This window comes from Brienomyrus brachyistius, chromosome 15 (genome assembly GCF_023856365.1).
Source record: "Brienomyrus brachyistius isolate T26 chromosome 15, BBRACH_0.4, whole genome shotgun sequence".
In the NCBI taxonomy this organism is placed as follows: Eukaryota; Metazoa; Chordata; class Actinopteri; order Osteoglossiformes; family Mormyridae; genus Brienomyrus; species Brienomyrus brachyistius.
Genome location: NC_064547.1, coordinates 5,307,759 through 5,321,328, shown reverse-complemented (window position 1 = coordinate 5,321,328; position 13,570 = coordinate 5,307,759). Strand labels below are relative to the sequence as shown.

General features: G+C 48.7%; 1 protein-coding gene across 1 annotated transcript in view; it reads right to left on the bottom strand.

The window, feature by feature from the left end:
* ssbp4 (single stranded DNA binding protein 4) overlaps positions 1-13,570 on the bottom strand; it is a 71,434-nt gene that overhangs the window by 42,224 nt on the left and 15,640 nt on the right. Inside the window, exons 3-4 of the mRNA XM_048976623.1 lie at positions 12,814-12,875; positions 7,658-7,742 (exon numbers count right to left, since the gene is read on the bottom strand). Coding sequence (XP_048832580.1) covers positions 7,658-7,742; positions 12,814-12,875 — 147 coding nt within the window. The remainder of the gene's footprint in view (positions 1-7,657; positions 7,743-12,813; positions 12,876-13,570) is intronic.

Genomic DNA, 13,570 nt, shown 5'->3' with positions numbered 1-13,570 from the left:
ATTGATAACAACTGTCGGCAGGCATGATCCACGCCTAAGAATTATTTTCAGACTGTCTGCCAGTTGTTCTCAGCACTAAGGACTGAGATCAGAATCACAGACCTGTATGTGTTTTTAAGCTGCCATCTGCTTCATTGCAACCCAAAACATTCACCAGGCTGGTCAGTCCTCTTGACTTGGAAGTATTTACTACTGAGCCAGAATAAACCTGTTCCATCGAGGTTGATCATTCGGTGCTACGATAGTCAAACACAAAATTAACTTAGATGGCCTGAAAGACGCAGTTCAGGCAGCAGATGAATGAGCTGTGCAGCCCCTGTGAATACCCCCCCCCCCAGACAATACAGAGCAGACTGTAATCTGGGAATTAGGGTCTCCACAAGCAGAGAATCCACCCAGCCAGGTCTGCCAGGAAGGAGGAGCGGGGGCTACCCTCCTCGCCCCATTCAGGCTGGTGGTCCCCCCCGATGCCCTGCTGAGGTGAATGACGGTGATCACCCAAACGGTCTACAGGTTTTTCACTGCCAAAAGGGGGGGCTTTTGTATGTGGGCGAGCACATACACAAAAAAAAACACACACACACACACACAAAACAATAAAAGTACCAGGGATTAAAGCCATAGTTGGGAAATGTGTCCTGGGCACCATCAGGTCCACCTCTCAGTCACCATGTAGACAGGCTCCACTGCATCACACCCTGTTCCAAAAACCTCTAGTGGTGGAACAGGTGCATAACATCTGGTGTAAACTTAACCGGATTCACTCTGCGCTAATCACACCCATAACTGACATGTTAGAGTTGTCTGAAGCATAGGGTTACCGCAATTTAAGTCACAGTGGTAAAAACACATCCTAATATTTACCTCACCCTCATGCTAAATGCTAACTGGTTATCTGCATTAATGTTTTCTTTTCTGCGGCGCACTTATGTTTTTCCCTTCGATTCCTGGAAGCAGGAATGTCCCGCAGGATCCTAAACAGACACACACAGCCCTGGCATACGTTCCATTTCTCAAATGAACCCTCTTTGGCTTCTCTCCGTCTCATTAAATAGAAAAATATCAAATTTTCTTACAGCCACTTTTATACATTCTTGATCTGGTTTAATTTTATTCGTATTGAAAATCTGGCTTCTTGCATCCCTTACAATTTGGGTTAGTATTAAATACTGGGAAACCATTGAAATTATATATACTGTGCTAGTTTTATATTGAAGGAAAAAGTCAAAATATCTGCAAACTGATTGCCTGATTTAATTTCATATTGGGAAAAGGCTGAGAATGATATAGACTTCCTTTCCATCATTTCAGACAGACATCCATTTCAATTCCAAGACAGGAACAGAACAAAGAAAAAAAAATTACATAAGGTCTGTTTTTGTGTGAGATCATTTTCCTGTGTGCCAACTTGCATGGTTCCCGATCGATGAGGAAGCAGTTTCCTCCAAAGCTTCCGGGGTGATGAAAATGCAGGAGCTTGAAACTAGCAAAACCAGAGCGAATCGTGCACTGAGCACGCAAATGACGACTCCCCTTCGGCATGGGACTCAAGTGTCCCAAACTGCTAACTCCAAATTAATCACCACCAGTGTCCAATAAACCATCAACAAGGAATTAAATCTCCCTAGAAGTACAACCAGCCCGTCTTGCCAGCCTCAAACCCTTAAAAACAATGACGGCTTTAGAAGCTACCAGGTTATGAATGGTGCCCTGTAATCGTTTGGTCTTTAATCCCGGCAACGAGCATTTTGGCGTAATATGAAGCCCCAGCCACTGATTGGCGCATTCACTGTGTTTGTTTCTACTCTTCCTTCGATGGGTTTTTAATAAGCAGGAGGTCCAAAACACTAGGATACACCGCCGCCCATACATATCTGCGCAGGCGTGCGCAGGCGCGCGCACACACACACACAGGGAGATACTAAAAGAGCTTGGTTTATTTTCATTGCGGGTTTGGGTGCCCAGCTGGTACTTGAAACTGGTATACTGGCAGCGCTCCCCTGACAGAGCTGAGCCAAGGCGGTGCTACGGCACCAGACACACGATGTGCCAGGACAGCGTGCCAACGACATGGCATGGGGAGGGGCTGGGCGATCAGGGGAGCGAGAGAAGAAAGTGAGAGTGAGCTGGAGAGGAGGGTAGGAGGGAGGCAGACTGGAGGAAGGCAGAAAAGCAGAAGCCTGGAGCCGTTAGGTAGCATCCTCGGTCCTTACTCGCCCGGCCAAATCATTTACTCAACGTGAAGGAGAGAGCTGGTCATGTGTTCAGGTTCAGGCTCTCGTCTATGACAGCACGGTGCTGCTCTGCTGATGAACACGCTGCCGCGTCCACCACACAAACCTGTACACTTCCCAACGTGCAAGCGTGCCGCCACGACCAAAAACACACACATGCTTTACCAACAGGAAGAATACAGTGATTGGTTCAAAAGTGATCAAAGTCATGTACATGTCTTAAGTTGGTGAAAAAAATCCACCATTCCTCCACATTACCAGACATACAGGACACCAGGAACCATGTTATTCATACATCTGTTACATAAATGATCCAGGACAAATACCATCAATCTGCTCCACAAGGGAAAAAGTCAATGAGAACATGCTGGAATGAAACAAAAGACACCTTTTCTAAATAAAGGTACATGAGAACAGAAATCCAGGCCAGCACATTTCTGATCTCCCTACAACCAACTGTTGTTATTAGCATAAAAAAAAACCCATCAGAAAATGAGGAATACATCAGAACATTCAGCAGCTTATTACTTGCGTAATTAGGTTTAATTAGCAGTGTGGATGCTCACCACAAGCACTTGCGATTTGTATGGATTGCATGTCCATATCAAAGAAACGCTAAAATATACAGACCGTTTAATTTAAAGCACGCCCAGGCTTTAAACACTCCTGCCCGTTTAACGCAGCCTTGAACTCTGTGTGACCACCGCCACTCTGGCCAGCGGCGAAGTCACTAGCAGTCTCTTGCCCTCCGCTAACGTTCCTGGCTGACGCCACCCACTAAGCGGGAAAACTAAACGGAGGCAATCGGCGAGAGTGGCGCGCGATCCTCTGAAAGCTCGCTCAGTGGCGTCGCGTGTGTCACATCGCTAATTTATGTCCATTACGGTAGCTGGAGGAAGTTTTTTCCCCGTCCCACAATGATTTTTGTATGTGGTTGGAGTCTCTCCAGCCCTGGAACTTCAAAGCAGGGAACAAATATAGATCAAACAGGGGGGAGGTTGGGGGGGGGGGGGGGGGGGGGGGTGACGGTTAGTAATTATGGGCCCCAAGCAGGAGGCCACTGGTATACTAACCCCCCGACAGACTACAGGGACAGGGACACCCCCTCTGTCTAACAAATATGCCCTTTATATATTAAAAAATGGAAGGAGAGAACAAAACAAAATCAGACCAGACACAGACTGTAAAATTATTATTTAACTGCTTTGCACAGACAAAGTGACAGGCATTAATAACAAGGCTGCATCACACTGTGAAATTATGCCAATTTGTACAGCTGGATATTTCATGACTTCTTACTATGTTCCGAGTCCTGGGGTGTCAGTCTGCGAGCTTCTTGTTCCAAGCCCAGTCCCTCTACCTGCCGATCTGTGCTGCATAATACATCTAACCGGGACTTCCACTGTCACCTGCTACACACCGCATTAAGATTTTAATACGCCCGCTTAAGAATGGTCTCTGAATGGGGGCCGTGTTACAAGGTAATACCTGCTAATATTTTATACACCGGAATAAAAACATAAGTGTCAATTTATCCAGTTTGCGGAATGGTTGGTAAACGATACTCCCACCATGTGAAACTTAGTTTGCATGACGAAAACTACAACAATACAGAGAGACAAGACAGACAGGACAGACAGACACCGGATGAGAGGTACGGAAGGCCGGAGGTCTCCAAAACAAAACAGCACAGCACGTTCTGCCAGGAGGACCACCACATCCACAACATCATGGTCCAGAGCAACAAAGATGCTGCTGAAAAATACACCACAGAGCTCCAAGGCCTCTTAACCAGAACCGGGATCAAATATTAACAGCACATCCAGGTCTGAGCATGCCCAGAAGGAGTCTTCAAAAATGGGAGGAGGCTTTAACTCCCTCGGTGCCAGACTGGCCCTGATCACATGACCCGGCAGGCGGGGCTACAGCATTGTTTGTTTTAGTGATAGAAAACATTTATGTAAACATAAAGGACTGCCTGGAATGGTACAAATGTACCACAAAGACCCCCCCTTCCTAAAGTGCTGTAAGCCTGCAGCTGAAAATAATTAACGGCCTTTATACCAAGTGAAAACAGAAAAGAAAAGGAGGGAGAGGGAGAGAGTCAGACGGTAAGGAAGGAAAATACAGAGGGTGACAGAGAGCGCACGCTCACATGCATACACGCACACACCAAGCATGCCTGGCTGGCCGGGGGGGGGGGGGTTGCTGGCACAGCCTTTGCGAGCACATCTGCACCCCCCCCCACCGGCAACTATTTTATTTATTTGTTTGTTTGTTCCCATGTCTCTCCATTCTGCCCTGATTCTCTCCTTCCCCCAAGCAAGCGGGCACCGCTGGCAGAGTGCCAGATTACCCAATCAATCTCCTTTGAGAGGGAGGGTGAGAGAGAGAGAGCTAGAGAGAGAGAGAGAGAGAGAGACGAGAGGGGGAGGGGTGCAAGGAAGGGGGGCGACAGCGGAAGAAAGGGAAAGATGGGGGAGGGCCGGCCAGAGCAGGGAATATTTTTAAAAAAATGTAGGAGGGGGGGCTTGGTGACATACAAGCAAAGTGGCAGCAAAACATAAGGATATTTACAAACAGGACAGTGACAGTATGCAAAGCAGTCGGACATGTTTGGAGGTGGAGTGGGGGTGCACTCACAGAGCTCACCCTGCATCGATCTCGCTGCACACGTGGGTGTGTTGTGTGCCCCCCCCCCCCAACCACACAGCCAGCGAGCTCGCTGCTTATTCATCGCGGCTCACTGTTCTAAGAAAAGCAGCTCGACCCTTTACGGTAAAAAAGGGCAATGAAACAGGCTTAGGCCACCAGGGCCGCCACTTAAGGATCATGTCACACGCAGACATGTATTACAGTTTTCTCCTGTTCCTTAAATTTCCAGCTTTGAGAAACTGCCAGCACAAAACATCTCCCTCAAAAGTTCTTTTCAGCTTGAATGCAACGAGGCCATGTAACTTTGAGGCAGACACGATGTACAAACCCAACGTACAGAGAGGCCACCAAAAACCACCCTCTATCCAGAGGTGTGTAACCCTTCGTTTCTAGGAGCCAAAGCAGGGTTGCAATCCCCCAAAATCCTGGGATTAGCCCTAGAGCATTCCTCAGATTTGAGGATTAACACACTGTATGTCATTATCTTCCCCAAACTGAAGGTCTACCAGTATTTTCCTCTATCACAGGGTGAAGGCGCAAAGGTTTCTCAAGGGTTCCTGCACTCCACTCCACCAGACCACCACGCTCCGCCGTGGGGCCTCTACGACACGCCAGACCACCACCCTCCGCCGTGGGGCCTCTACGACACGCCGGACCACCACCCTCCGCCGTGGGGCCTCTACGACACGCCAGACCACCACGCTCCGCCGTGGGGCCTCTACGACACGCCAGACCACCACCCTCCGCCGTGGGGCCTCTACGACACGCCAGACCACCACGCTCCGCCGTGGGGCCTCTACGACACGCCAGACCACCACGTTCCGCCGTGGGGCCTCTACGACACGCCAGACCACCACGTTCCGCCGTGGGGCCTCTACGACACGCCAGACCACCACGTTCCGCCGTGGGGCCTCTACGACACGCCAGACCACCACGTTCCGCCGTGGGGCCTCTACGACACGCCAGACCACCACGTTCCGCCGTGGGGCCTCTACGACACGCCAGACCACCACGTTCCGCCGTGGGGCCTCTACGACACGCCAGACCACCACCCTCCGCCGTGGGGCCTCTACGACACGCCAGACCACCACGCTCCGCCGTGGGGCCTCTACGACACGCCAGACCACCATCCTCCGCCGTGGGGCCTCTACGACACGCCAGACCACCACGTTCCGCCGTGGGGCCTCTACGACACACCAGACCACCACGTTCCGCCGTGGGGCCTCTACGACACGCCAGACCACCACGTTCCGCCGTGGGGCCTCTACGACACGCCAGACCACCATCCTCCGCCGTGGGGCCTCTACGACACACCAGACCACCATCCTCCGCCGTGGGGCCTCTACGACACACCAGACCACCATGCTCCACCGTGGCGCCTCTATGATCGAGTTACACAGAAACGGGGGGGCGACACCCAGCGAAGGGCCAAGAGAGTCACGGTGTTACTCAAATACCTGCTAAGAGGATCTATCAGTTCACGGGACTCAGCTTGTTTTCCTCCTCATGAGCCTCAGACACCAGGGAATAGGCCTGTTATCAGCAGCGGCACAATGGCCACCTGATCAAAACTGCGGGTCCGCTGGGAGCTCAGTGACGAAGATAATCAGAGAGATGCAGGCCCAGACTGGCCCACAGGAGCCACGTCACAAGCGTCCCTCACCCACAAAACAAAGCCCTCTGGAGAAAAGCTCCTTCACACAACATTTGTCCTTGTTGAAAAAGTCAAAACAAGCTAATCATACTCACTTTTGTCACTGTTCTCCAAAACAAAAGGAAAAAAAAGACAGACACCGTCTATTAAGCCAGGAATTGGCTGATTCTGGGTCACACATACGGGTTCTTTAGCACACCAGCAGTACCATGCTGGACCAAACACTATCTCTCACTGCAACTTCTTTAAGAAGTCAAACTGTATCTATTTTGTGTAACATTACATGAAATTGCCACACTGTATAGCATATCAAAGTACATTTGGTATCCGAACAAGATGCAGACAAGCACAGCACACATGAACGCAAATCGATCCATGCGCTGCGACCTGGGGTTAACTGGATACACTCTGACCCTCTAAACTTCAGCAAGGTCACAGGCCAAGGGAAACGGGTCATTAATCCTCAGACTAAAACTTAGTAATAGGATATCTGAGCCGAGTGCCCTCTGCTGAGACCCTGGAGAAAGGGCAGAGTTTTCAGGACACGGTAGGTGGAAGACGGACCTTGGGGTTATACCACTGCAATGGGGCCACGGCTAAAGAATACTGCAGAAATCTTTTCTGTACGTGATGGGTGAACAGGAATGAGAAGCAGAAAAAAAATCTAGAAGAATAATCTCACGTTCTGTATATACACTTCAAGTTCTAGTTAGCCTGAGAATTTTTTTATTTTTTTCCCCTAAAGTGAACAGCTGACCGTACGGTCTCCTCTGCTAGCTTTGCGCCATTCATCATGCCTCACGACGACTCCAGATGCTTTGAAGTCAAGCCTGCGTCAGAAACCACGGACGCTAATCAAAGACCAGCACCATGACAGCCGACTTCCTGAAGGCTCTTTAGGTACTCCGAGGGGTCAAAGGTCACAATGAGGAAGCAAATCCAGCGAATGCCACAACCTGTGTCCAGCAATGGTGGGACTCTGAGGAGGTGGGTCTTCAAGAGTGATATTCAGGGAATGATTCACCCCCACCCCCGCCAAAAATCACAATAATGGGACTACCACCTAGACACCCATCAGTGATACAGGCAAATGCTTAACAAGGCTGCCACTTACGTAGTCATGGAAGGCCTTCGCCTCACTGGAATGCTCACAGGTCTCCCGTCGATCTGGAGCCGCGCAGTACAGATCCCAGAATACGCTGCAGGGGGGGGGGGGGAAAGAGAGGCATGAACCAACACGCTCCAGCAACCAAACAACCCTAAAATCAAGCATTCAACCATATGTATGCTTCTACAGCCATGCTCAGTGCAGGCAGATCAAGAGGAAAAAAACGCCCGCAGTCCACTACTGTCCAGCCCACCTCACAGGCTCCCCTGCAGAACTGGAATTAGTAAACAAATGTCATCCTAATTCCCTTTTTATTTGACAAGAGCTGCCGTTTACCGATCAATTAAGGAAGGGATTTGTTCAACTAGGAGAAAGCCAATCCTTAAAAGCTGAACAGGGGGACATGGTTTTATAACAAAAAGTCTCTTATTTACTTCATTGACTAGAAATACCTGTTTGGCTGATACAAATTAGGCTGCTTAAGATCTTCAAATATTGATTTAATGGATATCCCATGGACGATACCACTCAAAGCTACCATTAAATGCCGAATCTTCAAGAGATGAAAGGGAAAACATTTATCCCCAAGGACAACACACTTAGCGATAATCCGAGCAATTAAAGAACAGAACGCATGTACGACGTGAAAAATATGACAGCATTGAAACGATGTTTGTTTTACCGAGTGGATTGCACTGACAGTTACGCCCAAAGTTTTTTGGCAGGCAATTCACAAGAGTATGGTAAGTGACATGCGCGAGAAAGAATGCCTTTCAGTACAGGGGCAGGTAGAGAAAAGAGGCTGCCGAGTAGAACAGAACAGGAAGGCGGCAAAACATGAGTAAAGGCAGAGCAGCAGCGGTGGAACAAGAGAGGGAACAGAGGCAGTGCTAACTTCGAGACCGCTGAGCCCCTCCAAGTCACTTAACAATAAGGCAAAGCCCATTATTATATCTATTAGCTAGCACTAGAGAGAGCACGGCTTTGTCAGGCCCGAGCTGCAGGGAGAGACAGGGACCGTCTCAAATCCAATCAGCTCATGGGCAAATAAAATGAGCGCGGTCGCAGTCTGTCACCGAAGAGAAGCGACACACCAGGGCTGAACGTTTGGATGAGGACGCTAATAACCCAATGTCCTCTTTGTTTCCAGGTGGGAAGTGAGACATCCGTGGTTGGCTAATTCAGACTGTCAGCTGTATTCACTGGCTTTCAACAAAATGGCACTGGATTACCCCCCACCCCCGCCTGCTGCTTCCACATAAAACATGACTAAAACCAATACAAAAACGACGGCATTCTTATTCACTTAATCTCCAGTACATTGGCCCAGCATGCAACTGTAATATCTGTAATATCAAGATGCCAACGACACTAACTAAAATACAGTCCAGGTTTTCCCACGGTGAAACACTGCCATTGCTTCAAAAGCCAGAAAATGAGGATTTGCAGATTTCAGGTTGTTTATCTACAGAATATAATAATAATAATTGCTTAACCTGTGGAACGGTTTAAGCATTTTTATGCCAAAACGCTTCAGGCCAAAGCAACTTGAAGTACAAAAGCATTGAGTTTTAAAATGTCAAAGACAAGAGCCACTGATATTCTAGTCACATTTTCGGTTGCTTATCCACTACATCTTCTACATCTTACAAACACATCTGCAACAGAATGCCTTCCCATCCCACCCCAACACAGTAAAAAGCAAAAACAGGGTGAAAAGATTGCAGTGGAAAACTTCAGCAGCATCTGGGAACATGTGGGTCACATAATTGTTAATTGTTTAATTGTTAGCACATTTTCAGTAATCAAAAATGATTTGAACTAAAAACGGACACTCGCAAGGCAACAGTAGCATCTTAAGCGAAACATCCATTCTGAGACAGATAAGGGGGCAGGGTATTTAAAAAACAGAACAGTCCGTAAAACAAGATTAACAGACTGCAATGGGGGAGAAAAGGATATACATTTATTTATTTACTGTCCTGCCATGGAAGGAGTGGTGAAAGAACTGTAATTCACGATGACAAACTTATCTTGTCGTGCGGTCTGTCTCGTGTACCTCTACCGTCAAGCAGCATGGAGACCAATGTCGGGGTGTGGGAAACGTCTAAGGATCGACGGACTCCATATGTGAAAGCAAAAATTCACACGGGGGATTCCGCTACAGCTGGACCAAAAATTTATATCACGATATTTTAGTTCGGTTTCACAATATTTTTGATGTATTTACTTATTGATTTTGACGTGGGCGTTTACCACATTTTACAAGACACATTTTTGTTTTACGTTTTTGCATTGTCCCCACATTATTGTTTTATTATTAGCCATTGCGCCTATCCGCTACCTTAATGATAACATACGGCTAACGTGTTTGTTGGCTAACTGCTTATAGAGGAACGGCTAAGGTTAAGGTGTGCACCGGCCAAGTTAACATATTTGATAAGTGTTTAATAGTTCAGTGTTGCTGGAATGACCTCGCAAAATTTCTCACAAAGGACCGGGATGTCGGTCTTTAAGATGCTTCGCCAGGTTTAACGTGCTACTTGACTTTGTCGCCACAACTTTGTCGCACTGTTTGCATAGAGGTTTATCGACATCCTTAGCCTTTCCACGCTCATCTGCAGAATACTTCCAAACGGCACTTTTGCGTTTTTTTTTTTTTTACTAAAGCAGTTTCTGAAGTGCCTGCAACTGCAGCGTATGCCATGTTCGGCCTGCTCATTATGTGCATGTTAACCAGCGCAAATGCATTCAGCAGCTATTGAGAGAAGGGGAGGGGCTGCGCAAGTGTGTGCATGCGTATGCATGCGTGCGTGCACATGCGCTGTAGTGGTGCTGTGTGAAGTGTGGCGAATGAGGCGAAAACCACACCGTTGATATCAATAATGGAGAAAATGTGTATCTAATCAGATACTAATCGATATAAAAAATTTGTCTGAGAATCGATTTTTTTTGACAACCCCAGTATCTCATTATTTTCAACTCCAGCGTCAACTATATCTTCCGTTTCTGATCTTTTGCGGTATATTTTTAGTGGCGCAACAGTGAAAAAGGTCCCCCCTTAAACAGTTTCCAGCTGCATCAATTTCTGAATGTTGTGTGGGCTATTTAAACCGGTGTTGCGGTATAAGAAAAATTCATATCAAAACAATAATTTAAAAAATGGTTTTCGGTATGAACCGGTATACTGCTCAACACCAGCTTCCACACAGTACAGGAAGTTTCAGAAAGTTGCAGAACACGTGAGGAGTGGGTAGGACCCACATTAGCTGTCTTTGGGAGCATGTGAAGGTCAGGACTCAGACCTTAAATGCTACAGACCAAGGAGCATCACGCCAAAATGGCCCCGCCAGCCTCACTAAGCATTTGATACATTTTTAGCGAAGCTACGCAGCACACAGGAAAAAAACTAAACGGGGCAAATCAAACATTTTATAATTTCACAGAAATAGTCCCTTTAGGCTGAACCAATAAGCCCAACATCTGACAAGGAGCAGTGGGGAGAATGGAGGAAGCTGAAAGTCCGGCACATTCTGCCTACGAACGTGGAATAGGGCTGTGATTTATCCATGTGCGTTAAGAGTCAGCACACCCCTCCCCTCTCCCATGACATCACAAACGGCCCGCAGGAGCAGCTCCGGGCCAACCGGCTTCGTCGCGCCACACAATTACCCTGTGACAAAGGCACATTCCTCCTTCGGTTCCGTACGGGGAATTTCAGCCGTAAAGTGACTTTACAGATGTTCCACCTTGGCGACGTGACAGTCCGTCCTGGGATGGACAGCCGCACGATGAGCAAAAAAAGAAAAATGTAAAAACTTTATAAACAGAAAAATTAAATCTCTCTCGCCTTCTGTGAACCCCCCCCCCCCCCCCCCCCCCGCCCACCCACCCACCCCTTCAAACTTGCGCATCAGTTCTCTTCAGCACCTCCCATGCACACATAGACACCCCCGCGGCTGTAAGCCCCTGGACTGCTTGGCTCGTCTTTTCAGCCAGAGCCCGACAGGAAGCGGGTAGGGGCTGGAGGGGGGAGAGACTCCGAGGCTGGGGTGGGGAGGGGGGTGGATTAGCCTGTTTAACACAAAGGAGCCTGAAATGCAAGGAGTTAATCCGTCCGGGGGCCTCTCCAACAAACAAAGACCGGCCCTCGCAGACAAAGGTTGAGGGTGGGGGCGGGCCGGGGGAGGGGCAGGTTCTCCCCTTGCCATCTGGACCCTTTGTCTGGGGGAGGGGTGTCAGAGTGGGCGAGAGGGGTCCTGGCCCCGGCGTGGCTCCCCAGCCACGTGCTGTTGCTCCAGTCAGACTGACGCCCCGTGCCCCCCCACGCCCCCTCCCTCCGCCGCCGCCGCAGTGGGGGCCCCGCTGACGCCGGGCAGAAAGGCGACTTCTCACGAACTTTAAGCGCAGATGCTCTGTACGCCTAATGATAAGCTTGCGTGCATTTTCTTAGGTAGGTAGATTTAATTTTAGATGCCCTGTGCTATATTAAAAATTAAATTCAACACAGACACACAGCAATATACGTTAGCATGAAAGGCTAATCCATCACAGCAGGAGAGACTTGTGACCCCCCCACCCCCACCACCATGAGCTCCAGCAAGACCCGGGCAGAGGTGCTCACCTCACACCCCTCGCGAGACCACACGACACCAAACCACACTGGAGCACGAGTGTGTTATTAGCGGCTCCACACGCTGCACTATTGCCCCTCCAGAAACAAACACTGCATGAAGAGTGACAGCTTCACAATGCTTAAAAGGTATAGCCAGCCTCTATCCATTGTCGATTATGAGGATGATGACGACGATGTCGATAACGACGGCGAAAGGCAATGCCAATTACAGAAAAAAGTACCCTGCAATTAGTTGACTGTTAAGTGAGTCAAGTGTCAATTTTTTTCCCTTCAGTCTGATGACTACTGGAGCCTTTATCGACACTCCCCTGATTATATTCAGGAAAGTAGCATCCAAAATAAAATCATCTGTCTCTTTTGAATGAAGGGGTGTGAAAAGGTGGGGCTAACCCCATTACTGCCAAGGGTTAGGGGGGGCAGGGTCCCCAGAGCCGGAGAGCGCGACAGTAGAGACTCCCCCATCCTCCGCCCGAGTCAAGGGCCTTTTTTCAGGTCGAAAGCCAGTTTTGTCGCACGGCATACGTACCACCACCATGAGTGCAGGAATCCTGGGGGCTCTCCTAGCGTGATATTCTTCTCCCATCGGATCTGCGGGCGGCAGAGTGCAGGGATCAGACAGGAAGCCTCCCCCCCCCAATCCCAGCCAAGCCTGCGGGGCCGGACCAAGAGATGCCGGCGTTCTCCCGTCTAGGATTTCCCCACAGTCAGCCCCAGTGGAAACAATCACAGATTAACGAGACTGCTCCAGGAGTTGCCTCACAGAACCAGGCCCAACAAAATTCACATCACTGGGGCTGTGAGCCAAATTGCATTTCAATTAATGACACGTTTCCACTTGATGCAGGATCTACAAAATCTACCGAATCTTCAGAGAATACATCAATCACGTTACACTTTAACGAGATTGCAAGCTTCACTACTGAAGCACACATTCATTTTAATCAACTAATATTACATTCAAGCCCCTGTGTTTACATCATTTATAATTTCAACATTCACAATACTGTGCATACAAGTGTACCAATGCCTCTAACATCTGTAAATTTCATACTCACTAAACATTTTTCTTTTGTTAAATCCCAAACAGAGCGGGACAAACAACGTAATAAGGGCTGGTTCTGGGTGTTCCTTTAATTCTGCTTTGGCCAGTCCCAACAAGCTGGAGGTGACGACCTCACCGTGGCGGACGGCCAGCAGTGAGGCACGCGGCACCATCCCAGCAAGCGCGCGATCCGCACACAGAAGCTGCCTGGCGACACTTGTGTACAAAACAGTAACGGACG